The sequence below is a fragment of the Gallinula chloropus genome (genome assembly GCF_964237585.1).
Source record: "Gallinula chloropus genome assembly, chromosome: 5".
Lineage (NCBI taxonomy): Eukaryota > Metazoa > Chordata > Aves > Gruiformes > Rallidae > Gallinula > Gallinula chloropus.
This window is the reverse complement of record NC_140090.1, coordinates 79,118,257-79,136,971: the sequence shown is the minus strand read 5'-3', so window position 1 is coordinate 79,136,971 and position 18,715 is coordinate 79,118,257. Positions and strand designations below refer to the sequence as shown.

Sequence of the window (18,715 nt, the reverse complement as noted above, 5' to 3'; positions counted from 1 at the left end):
AGTGAGATGCCATGGTGATTTCTTTGATGTCAGTGTCTGATTTGTAATGGATTCTTCTTGTTAACTGCACAGTCTTGGTCATCATGTTAATAACCTGGGTTTAGTTGTTGTACAGTTGACTGTGGATGTGTTGGATGGGCTAATGCAGTTATAGCTGGAGGCTTGGTTTGGTATCCATTCCCCAAGTCTGGCCAAAATAAGGATTATTGAGTTCCCAGTTCTACAGGTGATCCCAAATAGTGTGTCAATTCAGTGTTCTAATCAACCATAAAACATCTGTGAAATGATAAGTCGAGAAGGAGGCTGAGGGGAGACCTGATCACCCTCTGCAACTACCTGGAAGGAGGTTGGAGCCAGGTAGGTGTAGGTCTCTCATCCTATGTTGGGTTTTTTTACCTAGGGAGAAGAGGAAATGGCCTCAAGTTGCACCAGGGGAGGTTTAGATTGGATATTAGGGTAAATGTCTTCACTCAAAGGCTTGTCAAGCACTAGAACTTGCTTCCCAGGTGGGGTCACAACCCCTGGAGGGGTTTAAGACACGTAGGTGTGCTGTTAAGGGACATGGTTTAGTGGTGGACTTGGCAGTGCTAGGTTTACAGCTGGACTCAATGACCTTCTCCAACCAAAATGATTTGATGATTCTATTATTCAGGAAGGGCTGAGGATGGGTCTTTCACAAAATAATAATCATAATAAAAAAAAAATATCCCTGCAATCATATGTGCAAGGATCAAATTGCTTTCAATACAAATGTAGGGAAAAACCCCAACCTGATGTTTTGGATAGATGGTGTCATCGGTCAGCATTGTCCAGCCTCCACTGAGTTTGAGGCCATTTTAATTAGTCCTTTTTAAGCAGCATGGTGAAGAGTGTAGACTTACATGTGCCATCTCAGTACTGTTTTCCCTTTGAGATCAGTGTGTCTCTGTGCTCCACTCCCAGTTCATGGCCTTAAAATACTTTTCCATTTACCTTCTGGGTTTTAATGATCCCCTTTTGCATTGACAGGATGCAGAGTACAGTGTTACTGTAGGAAAACATTAATACCATACAGTGAATTTTTTGGGGTGGGGTTTCTTTCTTTGGGTTTTTTTCTTGAAAGAATATAGATTGTGCAGCCATTGCTCAGGAGCTAGCTTAAATTTTTCCTTCAGTACAAAGTGCCAAGCCATTTAAAGCAAAGGGAAGATAGCTAAGTGCTTTATGGAACTCGGTGGCAAAAGTATATAATAGCTCTGTGTATCCCTTTTGAAAAGATGCAAGTCTGTTCTTTTGTAATGAGTGAAAAAGTAAGTTGGCTATTATTTCTGTGAGAGGATTAACTTTTATTTATTTAAGGCAACCAGTGTTTATTATGGATTTGAAGAAACACTTTAAAAATATACACTCTTGGGTTTATGATGGAGGTTGTGTGTTGGGTTTTCATCACAATTAAATAAAACCTTATCCTTAAAGAACTATTAAATATTTTTCAAGTCTTATTAAATGTACTTCAATTCTGTGTAATCCTGTATCATCATCTACTTGGCAGCCACACAGCAGCTGTTCGCTCACTGTCCTTTGATTAATTCTCTTACTGTTCCAGACAGTAATATACCTAGTTTGTTTAGAGAAAGGGAATATGTTTCATATTTAAAAATCCCTTTTATTGCAGTTACTGCATCTTTGCAGATTTAATTAGGTCTCAGTCCCTTCCAAATCATGTAAGTCAAAGGTCCCATCTTACTTGTCCCTGAGGCATCATTACAAAAAGTCCCCAGATGGAGTCTAGTTTCTAACTGATGACTTTACCATATAGGGGCTAATTACTTCTAATCTTACACATTGATGAGACTGTATTTTATGCCTCTGAGCCACCGAAACTGTAACTGCCAAATTATCCTCTACTGTAATACGTGGGTTATTTCTGCATTAAACGGACTGGCTTCACAAATGACAATCCCTTCCTGCCAGGCTCTTGCATTTGAAGCCATAATTATTTCTGGCACGCAGTGCAATCTGATGAGCCCTTGTTAATCCACGTTATGATCTTGGATAAACTGCTTGTGCCTGGCTGGTTTGAGCCAGGAAAAGGGTAAGCGGAGCAAGGCAGGGAGCTGGGAGCCCGAGTCCTGGGGATACTGGGGTGCTGCTCTCCAGGGCTGCAGCTTGCTGGTTGTGTTTCACTTGGCCCTGCCTTGAAACTCCAGCTTTTTCTTTTTATGAGCAATAACCTCTACTAGATCTTTAAAAGAAATGACTCAACACTTTCACCTTCCGAGAGGAGGGGGGGGGAAATGTATTTGGAAGCCTGTAATGCATGAAGGTGTTGGAAGCCTAATCCAGTACAAGTTGCCTTCAGTCAGCCCTTTTAAGCACCGGGGAAGAGAAATGAATATCTAAAAAGCAGCAAATAACTACACTTGCACTCTGGTTTCATGGCTGTATGTGATAGAGGTCAGTAACATAAAGCTGTTTATTCCTTCGTACGGAGCAGCAGCTGTTATCATAACTTGCTGTAGGGAAGGTATTGGAAACTCCTCATTCAAGGAAATACTGTATTTTATTACAGCATTACTTCATACCATATAGACTTTATTCCCTGCTTCTTTCTCCATTACTTTTGACCCAGCCTGATGGAGCTGACCTTGGGGTTGGTTCCACAAAGGAGGAGTTTATTTCAAAAGTCTGAGCATGGAGTTATAATACTTTGGGTTTAGTGTGTTCCAGATCTTAATCCAGCTCTGCCAATAAGTAACTGCTAGCTGGAAGCTTTGGTAGAAAAGCAGAGGGTTTGGAATAGTGTGACCAGCAGGAGCAGGGAAGTGATGGGTCTGTTGTAAGCACACAAAGTCCTGTGTCCAGTTTTGTGCCCCTCACTACAGGAAGGATGTTGCTTGAAATTGCACCAGGGGAGATTTAGGTCAAATATCAGGGGGAATTTCTTTACTGGAAAGGCTGTCAGGCATCAGAACAGGCTGCCCAGGGAGGTGGTGGAGTCACCATCCTTGGAGGGGTTTAAAAGGGGCGTAGATGTTGTGCTTGAGGACATAGTCTAGAGGTGGGCTGGGCAGGGTTGGGCTGTGGCAGGGTTGGACTTGATCTTAAAGGACTCTTCCAACCCAGGTGATTCTATGATTCTACATTTTGGAGATGGTTTCAGGTAAGTCAACAACCTTATTGATTTAGCTATTGCTTTTTAAAAGCCACAGGGAACTAAGATGGCAGTGCTGTCTGGGAATAAACAAAAAACCACCACTGAAAACCAAAACAATAGCAAAACCCCCAAATCCCCAGCCTTGAAAATCCTGGGGAAATCCTAGTGCTATTACTATGGCTACCACCACCAGAAACACTAACTCCTACCCAAGGTACAGACACATTTTGTGCTCAGTTATAGATATTTTCTTTTTTTTTTCTTTAAATTGAATTTTTTTAAAAAGAAAGCAACATCTCAGCATTAATTGTGGATTAATAAGCTTTTGTAAATGTTGAATGAAGTACATAAATCTGCATTTATACACCTGTCAGCATTAACATTCTGGCCAAGGTGTTAATCCCAATATTACTCTAATTAATGGAGTAATACATTTAGAGTACTAAGACATCCCTTAATCAATATGACATAGACTAGACTGATCTTCCAAAAGAATGATTTCAGTCTAGGGTATGAGAAGCATTTTTACCCTTCTTTTTAAAGTAACATGAATAGCATCCTGAAACTTGAGTTACTTTATTTACATGACAGAGAACTTCCATCCCACTAAGCATCCAAACAGTTTACTTACAAGTGTGATTTATTTTTTGCTTAAAAGGTGCTATCCTGAAAGCCTGCTTGATCTGTTTCAGGAGACCAAAACCTCTAACCCAGATGAGTGTAAGTTTAAGCATGTTCTGCCTGCTATTGCAGGTGTCCCCACAGTGTATGTCCATGTGTAGCATCAATACATGCTACAGGGCTGCAGTTCCCAGAATATATAAAGTAATGAAGAACAGCCCTGAGTTTGCTTTTTCTGTCTTTCCATTATCTGATATTAGTCTTTTGAGTGATTAAAGCAGCACATGAATGTTGTGCTCATCTTCTAAAGTTGGCTTCATTTGGCAAGATTTTAATTTACAATTGTAAAGCCCATCTCTTCAGTCTCAACTGTTGAATAATGCAGTATTCTATAGATTCAATACCTGTGTGTACACATCTGTGTATCATTCTCACTGATCAGATTGCATGTGTGTGTGATGGCAAAGAAAATGCAGGACCTCTAAGCTAAGCTCTGACAGAAGAATGGTTGTCCAGGGTTTAAAATAAAACCTTAGTGGCTTGTGACTTTGTTTGCATCCCCATGCTGGGGCAGATGATGGAGCTGTTGGTCTTTGGGGGTCCCCAAGACAAAGCAGACACTGAGCTGTTGGAGTGAGTCCAGAAGAACCCATGGAGATGATCTGAGGGTTGAAGCACCTCTGCTCTGGACACAGCCTGGGAGAGATGGTGTGGTTCAGCATGGAGAAGAGGAGGTTACAGTGAGAGCTCAGAGTCCTTTCCAGTCCCTAAAGGAGCTCCAAGAAAGCTAGAGAAGGCCTGGTGATAAGGGCAGGGAGAGACTGGACAGGAGAACAGGACTTAAACTGAGACTAGATCTAGATTAGATATTAGGAATAAGTTCTTCCCTGTGAGGGTGGGGAGGCCCTGGCACAGGGTGCCCAGAGAAGGTGGGGCTGCCCCTGGATCCCTGGCAGGGTTCAGTGCCAGGTTGGATGGGGCTTTGGGCACCCTGGGCTGGTGGGGGTGTCCCTGCCCATGGCAGGGGAGTTGGAACTCGATGGGCTTTGAGGTCCTTTCCAACCAAACCAGTCTGGGATAAGTCACCTAGGCAATATTTTTCTGAGTGGGTGTAAAAATGTCCAATACAAACCAAACAAGCGAACAGCAGAACAGCCAAAACCCCATCCCATCTTAAAAAATATACTTTGGTAGTCAATCAAAGTAACTTCAAATAATCCAGTGAAGATGTCTTCCTGAACCCAAGAAAACTGGCCCAACACAACTATGACAAAAAGGTGTAGTTGTGCTGTGAGAACAGGGAAGGGTACAAGCTGCTGGGAAGAGCAGTGAAATTGTTAATTCTGGAAAGAGGAACAGGACAGTTGGTGTAAACAAAGTACTTGACTGGCCTCTCACAGCTCCCTGCAGTGGTTTTGTGGCTGAGAATTTGACCAGGACACCACCCTAAAATGGGAAAGCCTGGGAACAGTGTTAGAGTGACAGACAAGAGCGTTCCCACAGTAATGCATTAGTTACCTGTGGTTACCCCAGGAGTATATTTGGGGGGTAAAAGGGGGGAAGCTGTGTTTTCACAAGGATTCAGAAGCCAGGTAGAACTAGTTACTGAGTTTTGCCAATACACACATTAACAAAGTCAGTTAACGTGACTGGCAGCGAACAGGCCTCAGTAGATTTGCCAGTCCCTTGAAGAGAGGTCAGGTTAATAATTACAACCTATTCCACAAAATGCAGACTGTTTCACAGGCATGTTTCTTTGCTGCTTTCACTGGGGTTAGAGAGGGTGATGGGGGGAGAGTCACACTGTGTCATGAGAGAGTTCAGCTGTGAGCAGGCCCAAAACAGAGCCCGGAGGCCTCAAGATGCAGATTGCACGAGGGCCATAGCAGTGTAGATAGGCCGTGGAGTTTTATGTCCAAACTAAATTCCTAGCTAAAACTTTCTAAAAGACAATCACACCTGGGCTTTTCCGTTGCCAAAGCATCCAGGATTGTGCTGTCCCTCTGCACAAGGATGAATCTCCCCAGCTCCCTCTATGCAAAGTTCATCGCGCTTGGCTTCAGACAGATCATCACCCGGTCACGTCCCACCTGAGCATCAGTGTCTCCAGTACAGGGCTGTGAGCTCTTAGCATACCCCTTGTTAAGCTTGAAAATGATTGGTAATGTCCTACAGGTCACTCTGCAGCTCCTAGCTGGAGGATTTAATGGTAGTTAATGTTAGAGAGAATATCGATAATGACCAAAGAGGTTTTTGAAAGCACATTCAGTGAAGTCTGTCTCCTGTAACCAGTGGGCCTGAAGAGACCTTTGGGATCAATTCTCGTCCCAGAGCACACAGTGGAAAGGCTGAAATAGAAACGGGAAAGAATTTGGTTGGAGAAGTTGTGCTGGATGAATAGTGCAGCTAAATTATTTAACGGCTGATGCATTGACTCTGGATCGGAGGTTGTTGCTGAACAGGACAACGGCAGGACAAACAAAGTGGTGGTGGTAATCGTCCATAACAACTTAATTTTGCCTTCAATAGATAGTTACTTCGACCTAAGCTGTGCTGTTATTACTTCACATGGCATTATTCCAGGTATTCTCCATAGTAAAATTCAGTTATCCAATGCTGTGTCTACCCTAGTAGGTAAATTTAGGAAGGTGTCTGCTCTGGTAGTGATTTGCTATGTGACCTTGAACAGGACAGATGTTGTATATGATTATGTCTGAGGTACAACAATACTGAGGTCAAGCAGTTTCAGCATTGTTAGACTGGCTTCCAGCACTTAACTTTCCTTTAAACCTCTCAATTTCCATAATCTTAGCATGAGGTGTATGTATTCTTTATTTTAAAAAAGGAAAACAAAAGGATGACATAGAAAATACCAACTAACAAGGAAGAGTTCAAGCCTAAGAGGCAGTACCCCAAGACCCAAGTCTCTACATGGTGCTGCTCCCTCCTCCCTGCACCCCTTCACTCACCCCCTCTTTCATCTGCCCCCCTGAGCTCCTTGCTGCTCCCTTCAGGGACTGGCAGGCTGCAATGAGGTCCCCCCACAGCCTTCTCTTCTCCAGGCTGAACAAGCCCAACTCCCTTGGCCTCACTTTGTAGGGGAGGTGCTCCAGCCCTCTAATCATCTTCATGGCCCTCCTCTAGATCAATCAAGGGAGACCTGATGAATGACACTCTGTGTAGTGACCTCTCCGTGCCACAAAGCCATTGATTTTTGCAGCAGGCTTGTCAGAGATCAGCTATCGACCTTTCTGTCGCGTTGGCTGAAGCAGCCCACAAAGCTCAAAAGCCCCAGGTTGGACAGACAGAAGGGTAGGGCACAAATCAAATTCCTTCTGGAAATCGGGCTAGAAATTTGATACAAATTGAGGGCACAGGGGTTTTTTTTCTTTAATTGTTTAACTTTTCAGAAAAAAACCAACCCAGGACTCCTAAAATACAGGGACAACTTCCCTGTGCCATGGTATCCAGCGTACTGAGACCCAAGAGAGCTTTGTGTTTGTGTCTGTATCAGTCTTGGTGACCTCATCATTAAAACTTATAAATATGTGAATTACTTCATTCATGGAAGTAGCTCCTAGGGGAAAACTACTGTTCAAAGAGCTAGCCACATATTGAAAGACTCTGCAGATTGGTCCTACATCAAAAATATGTTGGGGGTGGTGGTGGTGGTGTATATTCTATGAATACAACACTGTAGAGCAGGGAAGTCTTGCAGCAAGTAAAGGAAAATGCATTTTCTTATCCCTCTGTTGCAGCTCTGGTGTTGCTGAGTGCAATAATTTGGGATCTGAGCTTTTAGTTTTGCCCAAGAAATGGAATATACAAACAATGATGAGTTTTGGGTTGTTGCTAGGCAGCAAGTTATTGCTTCTTGGAAAAACGGCCACGGCTGCCTGGTCCGGCCAGGTTGGTGGGGCTGGGTGGGTGCTGACAGCTCCCAGCCCTGCTCCTTCTCACTCAGGTGACACCCACAGCCACAAGAGAGTTTGAGAACTCTCCATCTCATTCCTTCCTGACTAGTATTTAAAAGATGCCAAAAATTAAGGTTCTGAGGGCTTTAACATTTAACCAACAGTTCCAAGCTTCTCTGCACCCTTCGTTTCCGAAGCAAAAGCCTGACTGGGTTAAAAAAAAACCCTAAAAAAAACTAAAAAAGGAGCAATTACCAATTATTTTTTGTTGAACCTGGTGATAAAAACAAAATCCACCGTGCCCTGCTTTATGTTTGCAGTACTACATTTTCGGGTTTAATCTCTAGTGTGATCTCTGTTTGTAGACCTGTTGCAGTGGAGTTCAAAAGGGGTAATTCCAAGATCAAACAGATCACAGCGGTGTGGTGAAAGCATGCTATGAATAGGGATTTGTTTTCCACTTTTTCCTTTCAGAAGGCAAATGGAAGTTTTACCTCACTAATCAAAGGAGGTTTACGTGTTAGAAGAATTACTGAGTCCAGCTGCATGAAGGGTCATTGGATTTAGATCCCAGGCAAGTCAGGGGCAACTAACTGCAAAATAAAGCTGTTTACTTAGTGACCAAACTAGTGACTTAAAAACTTCACTATTTAGGCTTCAAATTTATTTAAATCTTGGCTATTGTGGTGTTATCCTGTGAGCACTGACTGATTTTCCTCTTGGTTCTACCACATCCCCTATTATCAAGCAGTTTCTGATGTCTGCAATCACCGCCGTTAACCTGGAAGACTTTCCAGAAAGCAATAATATCCCAAGTATTACACACAAAAAAATGAATGCTTCTATTATGCAGAAGTAACATGAAAAGTCTATATTAAATCTGGCTTGACTGGTGCTCCACTGAGTTTAGTTCCGTTGTACAAATCGTTCAGTGTCAAATTTGGCTGGTGTGAACATCCTGTTTCTTTGTTTTGGAAACAAAATTGGTCTAATATAGATGTGTGTTGGAATCACTGCTCTGATGTCTCCACAAAAGCAGCTGTACCCACAGCACACATCATTTTCTGGAGCCACCACTGTATTAAGAGTATTAAAAGGAATAGGGGGGTGGGAGGGGAATCAATAAAGCAAATACCATTGTTCAGCAAAAGCGTGGTGAAAAATCACTGCAGCAGGATATATATTGAGTCATAAAATGCTTCCCTAACACGCAGTGCAAGGGTTTTTCTCTCATCCTCTCTATAGTTTCTTGTCTTAAAAGTTGTGCTCTTACAAGAGCAGATAAACACCAGAAGCATCGAGCTGCTGAGGCCAGAAAATTACCTCCAGCTCCTCTTCTGCACGAGCATCTTTAGGCAAATGTGCCTGTTTCGTAGCTGCTGCTGGTTCTGAGTGAGGCTGCTGGAATCTTTATTTGCAAAACCCATTTGTACCATCAGATCCTGAGCATGTTACGACCTTTACATGATTACACGTAATAGCACTAAAATAACTCTTCAGAAATACACTTTTTGGCTGGGGAACTGCTTCTCCTTTGTTTGCTTCTGCGTAGTATTTGTCATGTTTATAGTCACTTCGGAATTTTCTGGCTATCTCCAACGTTCTTGTACTCTCAGAAGCAGATGTGGTCACTAAAATGTAGATCACAGAACCACAGGGGTTGGAAGGGACCTCCAGAGATCATCAGGTCCAACCCCCTGCCAAAGCAGCTCCCCAGCTCATATTGCACAGATAAGCATCCACATGGGGCTGGAATATCTCCAGAGAAGGAGACTCCACACCCCCTGGGCAGCCTGTCCCAGGGCTCCCTCACCCTCACTGGGGAAAAGTTCTTCCCCATATTGGTGTGGAACTCCCTGTGCTCCAACTTGCAGCCATTGCCCCTTGTCCTGTCCCCACAGACACTGAAAAGGGGCTGCCCATTCCCCCTGCATCCCATGCTTAAGATATTTATAAACATTAATAAGGTCCCCCCTTAGTCTTCTTTTCTCCAGGCTGAACAGCCCCAGCTCCCTCAGCCTTTCCTCACAGGGGAGATGCTCCAGGCCCTTAATCACCTTTGCAGCCTCCTCTAGACTCTCTCCAGGAGATTCCTCTCTTTTTTTGTCCCAGGGAGCCCAGAACTGGACACAACAGTCCAGGTGGGGCCTGACCAGGGCAGAGCAGAGGGGGAGGATCACCTCCTTGGACCTGCTGGCCACACTCCTCCTGATGCCCCCCAGGATCCCGTTGTCTCTCTCAGCCCCCAGGGCACACTGCTGGCTCATGGCCACCCTGTCATCTACCAGGACCCCCAGGTCCTTCTCTGCAGAGCTCCTCTCCAGCAGGTCACCCCCAGCCTTCATAACATGCTGTGAAGGGGACTCAGGGTGGGAGAAGATCCCTTCCAATAGCTCTTTGTATAGGAGATGTTTCTGTTAGTTACATCTTTCTTTTGAGAGTAGGTCAAGAAGCCAGGTAATGTTACAGTAGGAACTAGTGAAGCTTAGTGCAGGGATCTGGATGAGGAATAGTATTCAGAATGCCTTAAAAGTAGAGGTAAGTGAACCTGAAAAGTTTAAGTGTTGATGTTGCTTGGACTCACCTCCATCCTTTGTCTGTATGTCCTGCCTACCCTCTCTTCTGTACAAACTTCTGGAGCACCTAGCATTCATACTTAAATGTTTTATTCAGGTCTGTCTCACCCAAAAGCTGCTGTTACATATTCCTTAGATGAAACATCAGGCCTCCAGTGATCGTCCTGCTCTTGGTGTTTCTCCTCTCCTGCCTGCTGTGCCATGCCAGTGAGTGACTTTCAGAGCCTGGCAGCCTTTCATCTCCATTTGGTTGCCATGGATCTGTCTCTTCCTGCCTGGCCCCAAATGTCATCTCTAGGACAAAACCCCTCCAGGTGATTCCTCTGCAGATGTTTTTTTGCAGCTCATCCACACATCTCTCACTGCTTTGCAAAATCCCCTTAGGAAAATGCTTTTAGTAGAGCAAAGAGACCAATGGAAGCCAGTCCCACCAAAGTGGGAGGAAACATGGAGTTTCAAGACCTTTATTGCTCAGCTCATCAGTGCTGGGGAGCTTGATGGCTGGCTTCCTGCTGCCAGTTCTTCCTCTCACTGCAGCAGGAATAGGAATCTGTGACATTTATGGCATCTCTTCCATTTCTATGATAAAACCACAGAAGGATAATTATAAGAGAGAATGATTTGGCTAATAAACACTATTATCCCTCATGATTCACCCCAGTTGTCTGTGCCTTCCACATGTCCTTCCTCTAATGTCCTGGTTTTGAGCTCCCCATTCCCCTCCTACTCTATTTTATGAAGATCTCAGAAGAGCTCCAGCCAGCAGCTCCAGTGACAGACCATGTTATTGAGACTGAAGAAATCAAACCTGTGCCAGTTAAAGGACTCCCATTTGAGTCCTTGGCCTGAGTTGTGCCCACACAGCTGGGCTTTGGCAGATGTGGTGAGTTAGTCACTGCTTCTAGGGACTGAGATTTGTTAGCATAGGCTTGTGCTACCTAAGAATGTGTTCCTCCCCATGCTACTGCTGGAGGAGGAGAAAGGTAAAAAAGAGAAAGTGAGGAGTCTACTTACCTTGGTCTCTGTATATGTGATGGATATGCTGGGGGTGATTCCCCACTTTATTTTATTAAGGGAAGATAAAGAATAATAGCAATGCTTAATGAAAACACCGTATTTTTTCTCTTATGCTTGAGTTTCAAGATATAATTCCTGTGCTCTTTCTAGCCCCCTGATGAGCACCTTGCTTCTAATGGCACGGATAATGAGAGATTTATGACTTCTGGCTTTTTGATAGCAGACCAGAACTCATTTGTCCGTTCCATGGCGGATCCTGTAATCATCTCTGCAGGCAGCCTGCTACAGCTTCAAGGTGTGCAAGCAGGGAGAGATAATTCAGTTAACCAATCTCACGATGCTGCTTGTAATAGAAGACAATCCATCCTGACATCCTAAAAAAAACATTTTCCTATTCTGTTTACATAAAGAATCCTGTTCAGCCTAAAATGATTTCAGGCTGTTTTGCTTACTCTGATTTAACATTTTTTCCCAACAAAGCTGCCTTAAAATACTGTTATCTTCTTACAACTGTGTTCAAGTACTTTCTTTTGTGGCAGAATGCTTGTTTGTATTGGCTTGGCTTTCTTCATGACCAGAAAGATCTCAAGAAAGGAGTTGGCAGCTGTTTTTCTCCCCCTTTAAATCTATATCGCTGTTTGACCCCCGTTGAAAGTAGGAGCATGCTGCTTTGTCTGAGTTCAGCAGAGATGCTTTAACAGGACTGATGTACTCTCCCTCTGTCATCCTCTCCTGATGGGTAAGTACAGCGTGGTGTCTAGCTGTGTTTGAGCTATCAGGGTGACATCGTGTGCTCCTTAAGCATCATAGTGAAAACTGCCACCTCTCCTTCCTTGAAGGAAGCTGGATGTCACATCCTGCAGAGATGAAAGTCAGACGTGCTTTTGTGTGATCACAGGAGAGCACAACCCATGTGTGGCTCTAGGGCTGCCTTCTGCCCTGTCTGTGCCCCATCTTCACTGGGGTGCTGCCTTTGGGCCATTGCCAACGCAATGTTTCACCTCTTCCTTGGGCTTAACATCACTTCTGACGGCTCAGGATAACATCTTTGAAGGATGGCAAGACTGTACCTGTGCCAAGGCTTTCTGGGGATGAGTCTCTCTCTCCCCTAACAAGTAAATACAACATTGACCAGTTGATTCCCTATAAATCCCCTTAATATCTGCAGGGACTTTAGGATAAGGTGGGATTTTCAACATTCATTGGTCTCTACTTTTAGTATTGGGCATGTGAACTTTATCTCCATTGTTCAGTTTTATTTTTAGATGACAGTACCCTGCAATTTAATGATATTCTTTCTTTATGACACATGAAGAAGACCAGAAGACATGGATTTGGTTCTGTTGTTCATTCTGGCTTGGCTTTCTTCTTAGATGTATCTGTAATGTCCGGATGGTTTTTCTGGATGACTCACTTCAGATCTGAAGAAGTGAGTTATGATCCCTCCCAGCCCTCACTGAGAGGGAGCGTGGTGAATCTTTAATGATGACACTTTTTCTCCTCAAGGCTTCCTCGGGTATTTGAATTAAATAAAGGCCAAGAAAATTTAACCAAATCTAATGTTTTAAACGGAATAAAGTATAAATGAATTCCTCCAAGTTGATTTTAGTGTTATGGTTTATCTGCTGATAACTTAGAGTAGGAATAATGCAGAGAAGGAGAAAAAGCTTCACAACAAGTTCTATGTGATGCCAAAGACGTGGCATTAACTGAGTGATTGCTCTGACACCACGGCCAACTATCAATGTCCTTTAGCTTCTTGCTCCTGAGAGGGGAATTTGAGCATTTTTGGGTAATGAACAATGCTGACCTGGGGGCTGAAGGGAACCTGACCTCCCTTAGAGGTCTCTTAAGCAGTGGACAAAGTGCCTACAAAAAAAAAAAAGATAACATTTTTGGTGGAGTAGCTCTCCCCTTATCACACCGTTTGTTCTGTGATTCCGCCTCATGGTGCTTTGAGGGAAGTGCTGGAGGTCCCTGGAGCCTCCAGGGAAGTTTGCTTTGTGATGCTGGTGGCTTGGAGGGGATGGCAGATGCAGTCAGTGTGCAGCAAGCAGGGCTCGGAGCGGAGGAGATCAGAACTGCTGACACACATTTGAAATTCGTCAGCCTATGAATAGTAAATGAATGAAATATGCAACTTCTATGACAAAAACTAGAGATGAGGCCAGGGCCAGCAGTCTGAAGTCATTCCAGCTTCGGCCAGTTTCGCTCTGGGCATCATCAGACGACCTCCCCCAGCATGGCAGTCTGTATGTGTCTAGCAAAGACCCACAACCCTGGCAAAACAGCATCATCCATAGGCTGTTTTCACGTGTCTCTCAAGTGCTGCACAAATCCTCAGCTGGATACAAACTGGGCTGTCCTGTGCATGCCAAATATTCGAGGTACGCTGTTTTCCACCAGCACCCTCACCTTTGCAATCTATCTGTGTTTTAGCAAGCTGATTTACAAGTACATCTTTTCTGAATCATTATCTGAGCTGGCTGCCAGTTGGCCTGAGGCAGACATCCAGGCACTCGAGACTGGGAGAATCAGTTCCAGCTGCACTCCGTAATTAGGAAAACCCTGGTCTGTAGCCGGATGTCCAGATGCCTTGCCAAGGAGCATATCATTTGGTTCAACAAACAGTATTTGGGGTGGGGGGGGGAAGAAAAGAGAGTGAAGATGTAATAGGACAAAGTTCACATGCCAGGAACTGCTCCTCTATTCCTCACCGCATCATCCATTTATGAGCTGGGAGAGGTGGGTTATGGTGGGAAGGGAAGATCTGGGGAGGTTAAACAAATCCACGGGATTCCAACTCAAGAAATAAGTTTCTCATACTCCCCACAGAGATGGAAAGTACTTGAAATGCCATTTCTTTCATGCTTTCCCACCAGGGAAAAACTGAACTTTGCATTTCGTTGTGGAACAAGAGTTACGGGGCGATGTGTTTTGTCAGCGAAGAGAATCTGTATCAAAACTCTGTGTGTGACACATCCCTGCTCAACCTTGGTGCTCTCTGAAGTGTCTTCATTTTAAACAGATTCAACCTCTTTTTAAATGTCTGGTTTTGGGTGGGTTTTTTTTTTTTATTTGCTTGTTCTGTTGACATGTAGTAACGAATGTGAAGCTTCTGAGATTAGATTTAATAATATCATGAAAAATACTCGAGTTTATGCCACCAATAACATTTAATCTGTTGCAGCAACTAGATTAAATGACTTGCCAAAAGTTGGAGTGTTTTCCAACAATAGGATTCCCACAGTAATAGCAGAATGTCATTGCACAGGATTTGGTACAAAACACAATGCAAAAACCCTACTCTGGATGATTTAGCCAAGAAAATAAACGTTTTCTTCCCCTCTTCTCTCCACCTCTCTTTGTCCTATCTCTCCTGCTCCAGAAGCAGCTACTTTTTAAAGTTAACCAAGGATCAACTAATCTGTTCCATGGGATCTGTGTGAAATTGGAAGGTCCTACCTACAGATTATCACTAGTCACAGGGGGTTACTTTGATAAGAATAATTTAGGTATTATATGTAACCTACTGTGTGGACTTTCACGACTTGTTCTTGGTCTTTCTCTGGTGCTGAGAATAGATTTGAATGAAATTCATGAAAGGCCATCTGGCAAAACATGCCTGTCTGGATCTGATTTATCTCCAGCCAGTCTTCTGGATTTCCTTGCGCTCTGGTTGACATTCACGAGTTGATGTTCTCCTGTTGTAGCTTTCCAGATCAATCTGAGACAACTGAGGCTATCTGATTGCAAAGTGTTTGGGGAAAACATTGATAACTTAGTTAAAGTTGTCTCTTTAATTGCATCTGGAGGGGTTTTTATCAAACCTTTGGAGTTTCTGTGGTCGTGCCTTGATTCAATACAAGAATTTCTCCATCCTTCTCCATAAGTTTTTCCCTGCTTAGTTGTTTTTAAAAGTAAATAAGAGAGCATGCATGGCAGCTCTTCATCACAAAGATATTTCCATGTCACTCACCAGTGTACTGATACACCAAAAATAACCTTTCCATGAGGCTCACCCAGCAGGTACCCCTGTCCCACTGCTTGCAGACCTTCACCAACAGCACAGCACCTCCTTCTCACCCCACGTCAGGGAGAGGAGCAGGCTCCAAGGGCACCTCACCCACATTTTGTGCCAGAAGTTACCACTATCTGGTGTCACATCAGGTTCATTGTGTTTTCACTGATGGCAACTGTGCATTATTTCTTTGCCAAAAAAAGTGTAGCAGGCCTTCTGCTCTGGCTGTTTTCTGGATTCTCTTCCCCTCCCCCCCCATACTGTGGCTAATGAACCCAGCTGTTTTCTCTGTTGCTCAGGACCTTCTTTTGCTCAATGACAAAAGCCCTTATTTTCTCATCCTGCCAGCTATGAACATACACAGTGACATTGGCACCTTGGAGTATTCTTGCAAATGAAGTATCAAAGCATACCTTAGTACATTTTATTAAGGCAGAAGGTACATCAATCATCCTGGTAGTGTTCTGGGACTTGAAGAGATCTTTCAATGGGGGATAGACCTGATACCTTCCCTCTTTTTCCCTTCTACTCCTTAGCTGAACCCAAGGAGATCACAGAATCACAGAATCACAGGGGTTGGAAGGGACCTCCAGGGATCATCAGGTCCAACCCCCCTGCCAAAGCAGGGTCCCTAGGACAGGGCACACAGGTCGGTGTCCAGACAGGTCTGGAATCTCTCCAGAGAAGGAGACTCCACACCCCCTGGGCAGCCTGTCCCAGGGCTCCCTCACCTTCACTGGGGAAAAGTTCTTCCCCATGTTGGTGTGGAACTCCCTGTGCTCCAACTTGCAGCCATCGCCCCTTGTCCTGTCCCCACAGACACTGAAAAGGGGCTGCCCATTTCCCCCTGTGTCCCACACTTGAGATATTTATAAACATTAATAAGGTCCCCCCTTAGTCTTCTTTTCTCCAGGCTGAACAGCCCCAGCTCCCTCAGCCTTTCCTCACAGGGGAGATGCTCCAGGCCCTTAATCACCTTTTCAGCCTCCTCTGGACTCTCTCCAGGAGATCCCTGTCTTTTTTATCCCAGGGTGCACAGAACTGGACACAACACTCCAGGTGGGGCCTGAAAACAATGAAACCATGGAGCCTGTGATGGTGGATATGCTTTAATGAACACTTCTTAAAGTGGAGCTGATTATATCCCTTTGTTAATACGATGTTACATGTAAACTGGAATTCAGTTTAGGAAGAAATTGCCAACTTCTGTGGAGGCTAAGTTAAAGAAAAACTAAAAAAAAAAAAGTCTTACCAGCATTGTGACTTGTTGCTACAAAGCAACAGTCAGGAATGTCGAGGGGTTTCGGTCCAAATAGAGAATTTTTTGAAAATCAATTTTGGATGCTTGTTACAAACCAGAAAGTAACGTAATTTCTGGCAAAGCTGTTGACAGCAGACGTAATGCATCACTGCAATAGCCCAGGCTCTGTGTTGTATGGAGATGGGCTCTGTGTAAATAGCTGCAGACAGGCTGGCACTGACACGAAACAACAGATGACAACGGCAGAGACTGGTGTAATAGTTAGCACCAAACTAGAAAAGCTGTGATGTAATCAAATTTGTGAACGGGATTTAAAATTACTGAAGTTCTTTAAATGTGAAGAAGGTGCCTTAGTTCAAAGGAAACCAGCCTGGTTAGTGTGGCCCTGTGTAGTCTGCAGGACTGGGAGCGCAAACAAGTGGCATTTCTGGAGATCTGCATTTCCTGTCTTCCCCGGTTCCTCCTCAGCCATGCCTGAAGCCAGGGAAATCAAAAGCAGAGACATTCAGCTTTGAGATCAGCCCTGCACATGTTGTGAGTCTGTCCATGATCACATCTTTGCAACAGGATCCCAGGGGGATTTCAAGCGCCTCTCCTGGGAAGAGCGAGAAACAGGATCCTCCGATAACAACCTCCCAGGGCAATCAGATCACTTACAGTAGCTCTCTCCCTCCCATGGGCACTCCACCTAAACCCCCATTTTCCAACTCCTCTCCTCAAAATGACATTGCTTCCTCAGTTTTTCTTTTCCCCCCAGGAGTGATGCAGAAGCAATGGGGCACTGATGGTCGGAGGACGTGCACAGACCTTCAGCGGGAGAGCGCTGCAGAGAGAAAATCCAGTTCTGCTGAGGTAAAAGAAACAATTAGCATTCAGATATCAATCAGCAGAATGCATTTGGGTCTAAAAAACACTTGCTGATTGCTGAGCAGAGGATTCAGAGTTGGTTTGGCTTAGCTGGGCTTAGCTTAGGTGGTGGGAAAGGCAAATAAAATGACAGCTAAACATTGTGATTCGATGAGTTCTTGGTGAGAGGGGGAAAATAATCTCATCTTCTGTGGGGGGAACAAAGTGATTAGAAGCACCTTAGGAGACTCCAATGAGCGGTGTCCCAAATATCAGTACAGTGCCTCAGATGTGCTCAAGGCCAAGCCTGAGGTTTTCACTTCACCACAGTTACTTTGTGTAAGTGTGTATTTATTAATTTGTTTGTCCACGATATGTAGTGAAGCCTGAGAGCTCCCATCAGCTGGTCAAACCTTAAAGATCCATTTCTTTGCCAAAGGTTGGGAGGAGGGAATAAAATAACCCACTCCAGCAGAAAAAAGAAAAGCAAATTATTTAAAATATCAGCGCATGAGTTTGAAGCTCATAGGGAGCATTTCTGACATGCCTTTGGACTCTTGCAGGATGTCTCCATCTGTGCATCCCTTAACAAAAGAAGTCAAATTAACTACTGGAGCGTGAGAAAGGCATCCAGAATCAAGTATTTCAAGCAACGTTGTTCTTCGGTGCCCTGTAGAAATCTCAGGGAGGTCAGCAGTTTTGGAAGGCATGCAAAGGTCTTACACCTGTAGGTAGAAGCAAATTCAGTGCAGAAAATATGAGGCAAAAGTTGTTACATGCCATGAAAGAAACAAAGAAGGAAGGAAATGCTTTCCCTGGGGCTGTGAAATTATTGAATTGTCAAAACCACAGGCAGCTGGTTGAAAGAGTTGATAAAATTTACCTGGCATTTCACCTTGTCAATAAACTCGTGCTCTAACGCTCCCTATTTGGGTTCCCAAATCAGCTTTCCCAAGAGTGATGAAACACAAGTCCCCTGTGCTGTTTCCATGCATGGGGGACAGGAGTGCAGGGATGCTTTTCCCCCATGGGCTTTGGCACGCAGGGTCCCGTCTCGGCACCCAAGCCCTGAGAATGACGGCGGTGGCCCCTGGGAGGTCACAGCTCCGCCACTCCTGTCGGCTTCCTTGAGGAAGAAGTGACATTTTGTGAAATGCTTGTCAAGTATCCGTGCTGATTATCAGAGGATAGATGCCCAGATATGACTGAGAGGAATTTTGCCACCAGAGAAGGGAGAGTGAGAAGATGAATTCATAACAAGCAGGAGCAGCGCAGCCAGCGAAAGGCGCCGAAACCCCGAGTGAACCTGACTGAGTTTTCATT

At 44.3% G+C, this 18,715-nt stretch overlaps 1 protein-coding gene across 1 annotated transcript in view; it reads left to right on the top strand.

The window, feature by feature from the left end:
* The window catches only part of LOC311192729 ((E2-independent) E3 ubiquitin-conjugating enzyme FATS), a gene marked incomplete at its 5' end in the record, with an annotated part of 72,220 nt that overhangs the window by 20,068 nt on the left and 33,437 nt on the right, over nt 1–18,715 (top strand). The window contains one exon of the mRNA XM_084265289.1: nt 17,304–17,398. Within this exon, the coding sequence (XP_084121415.1) occupies nt 17,304–17,398 (95 nt within the window). The remainder of the gene's footprint in view (nt 1–17,303; nt 17,399–18,715) is intronic.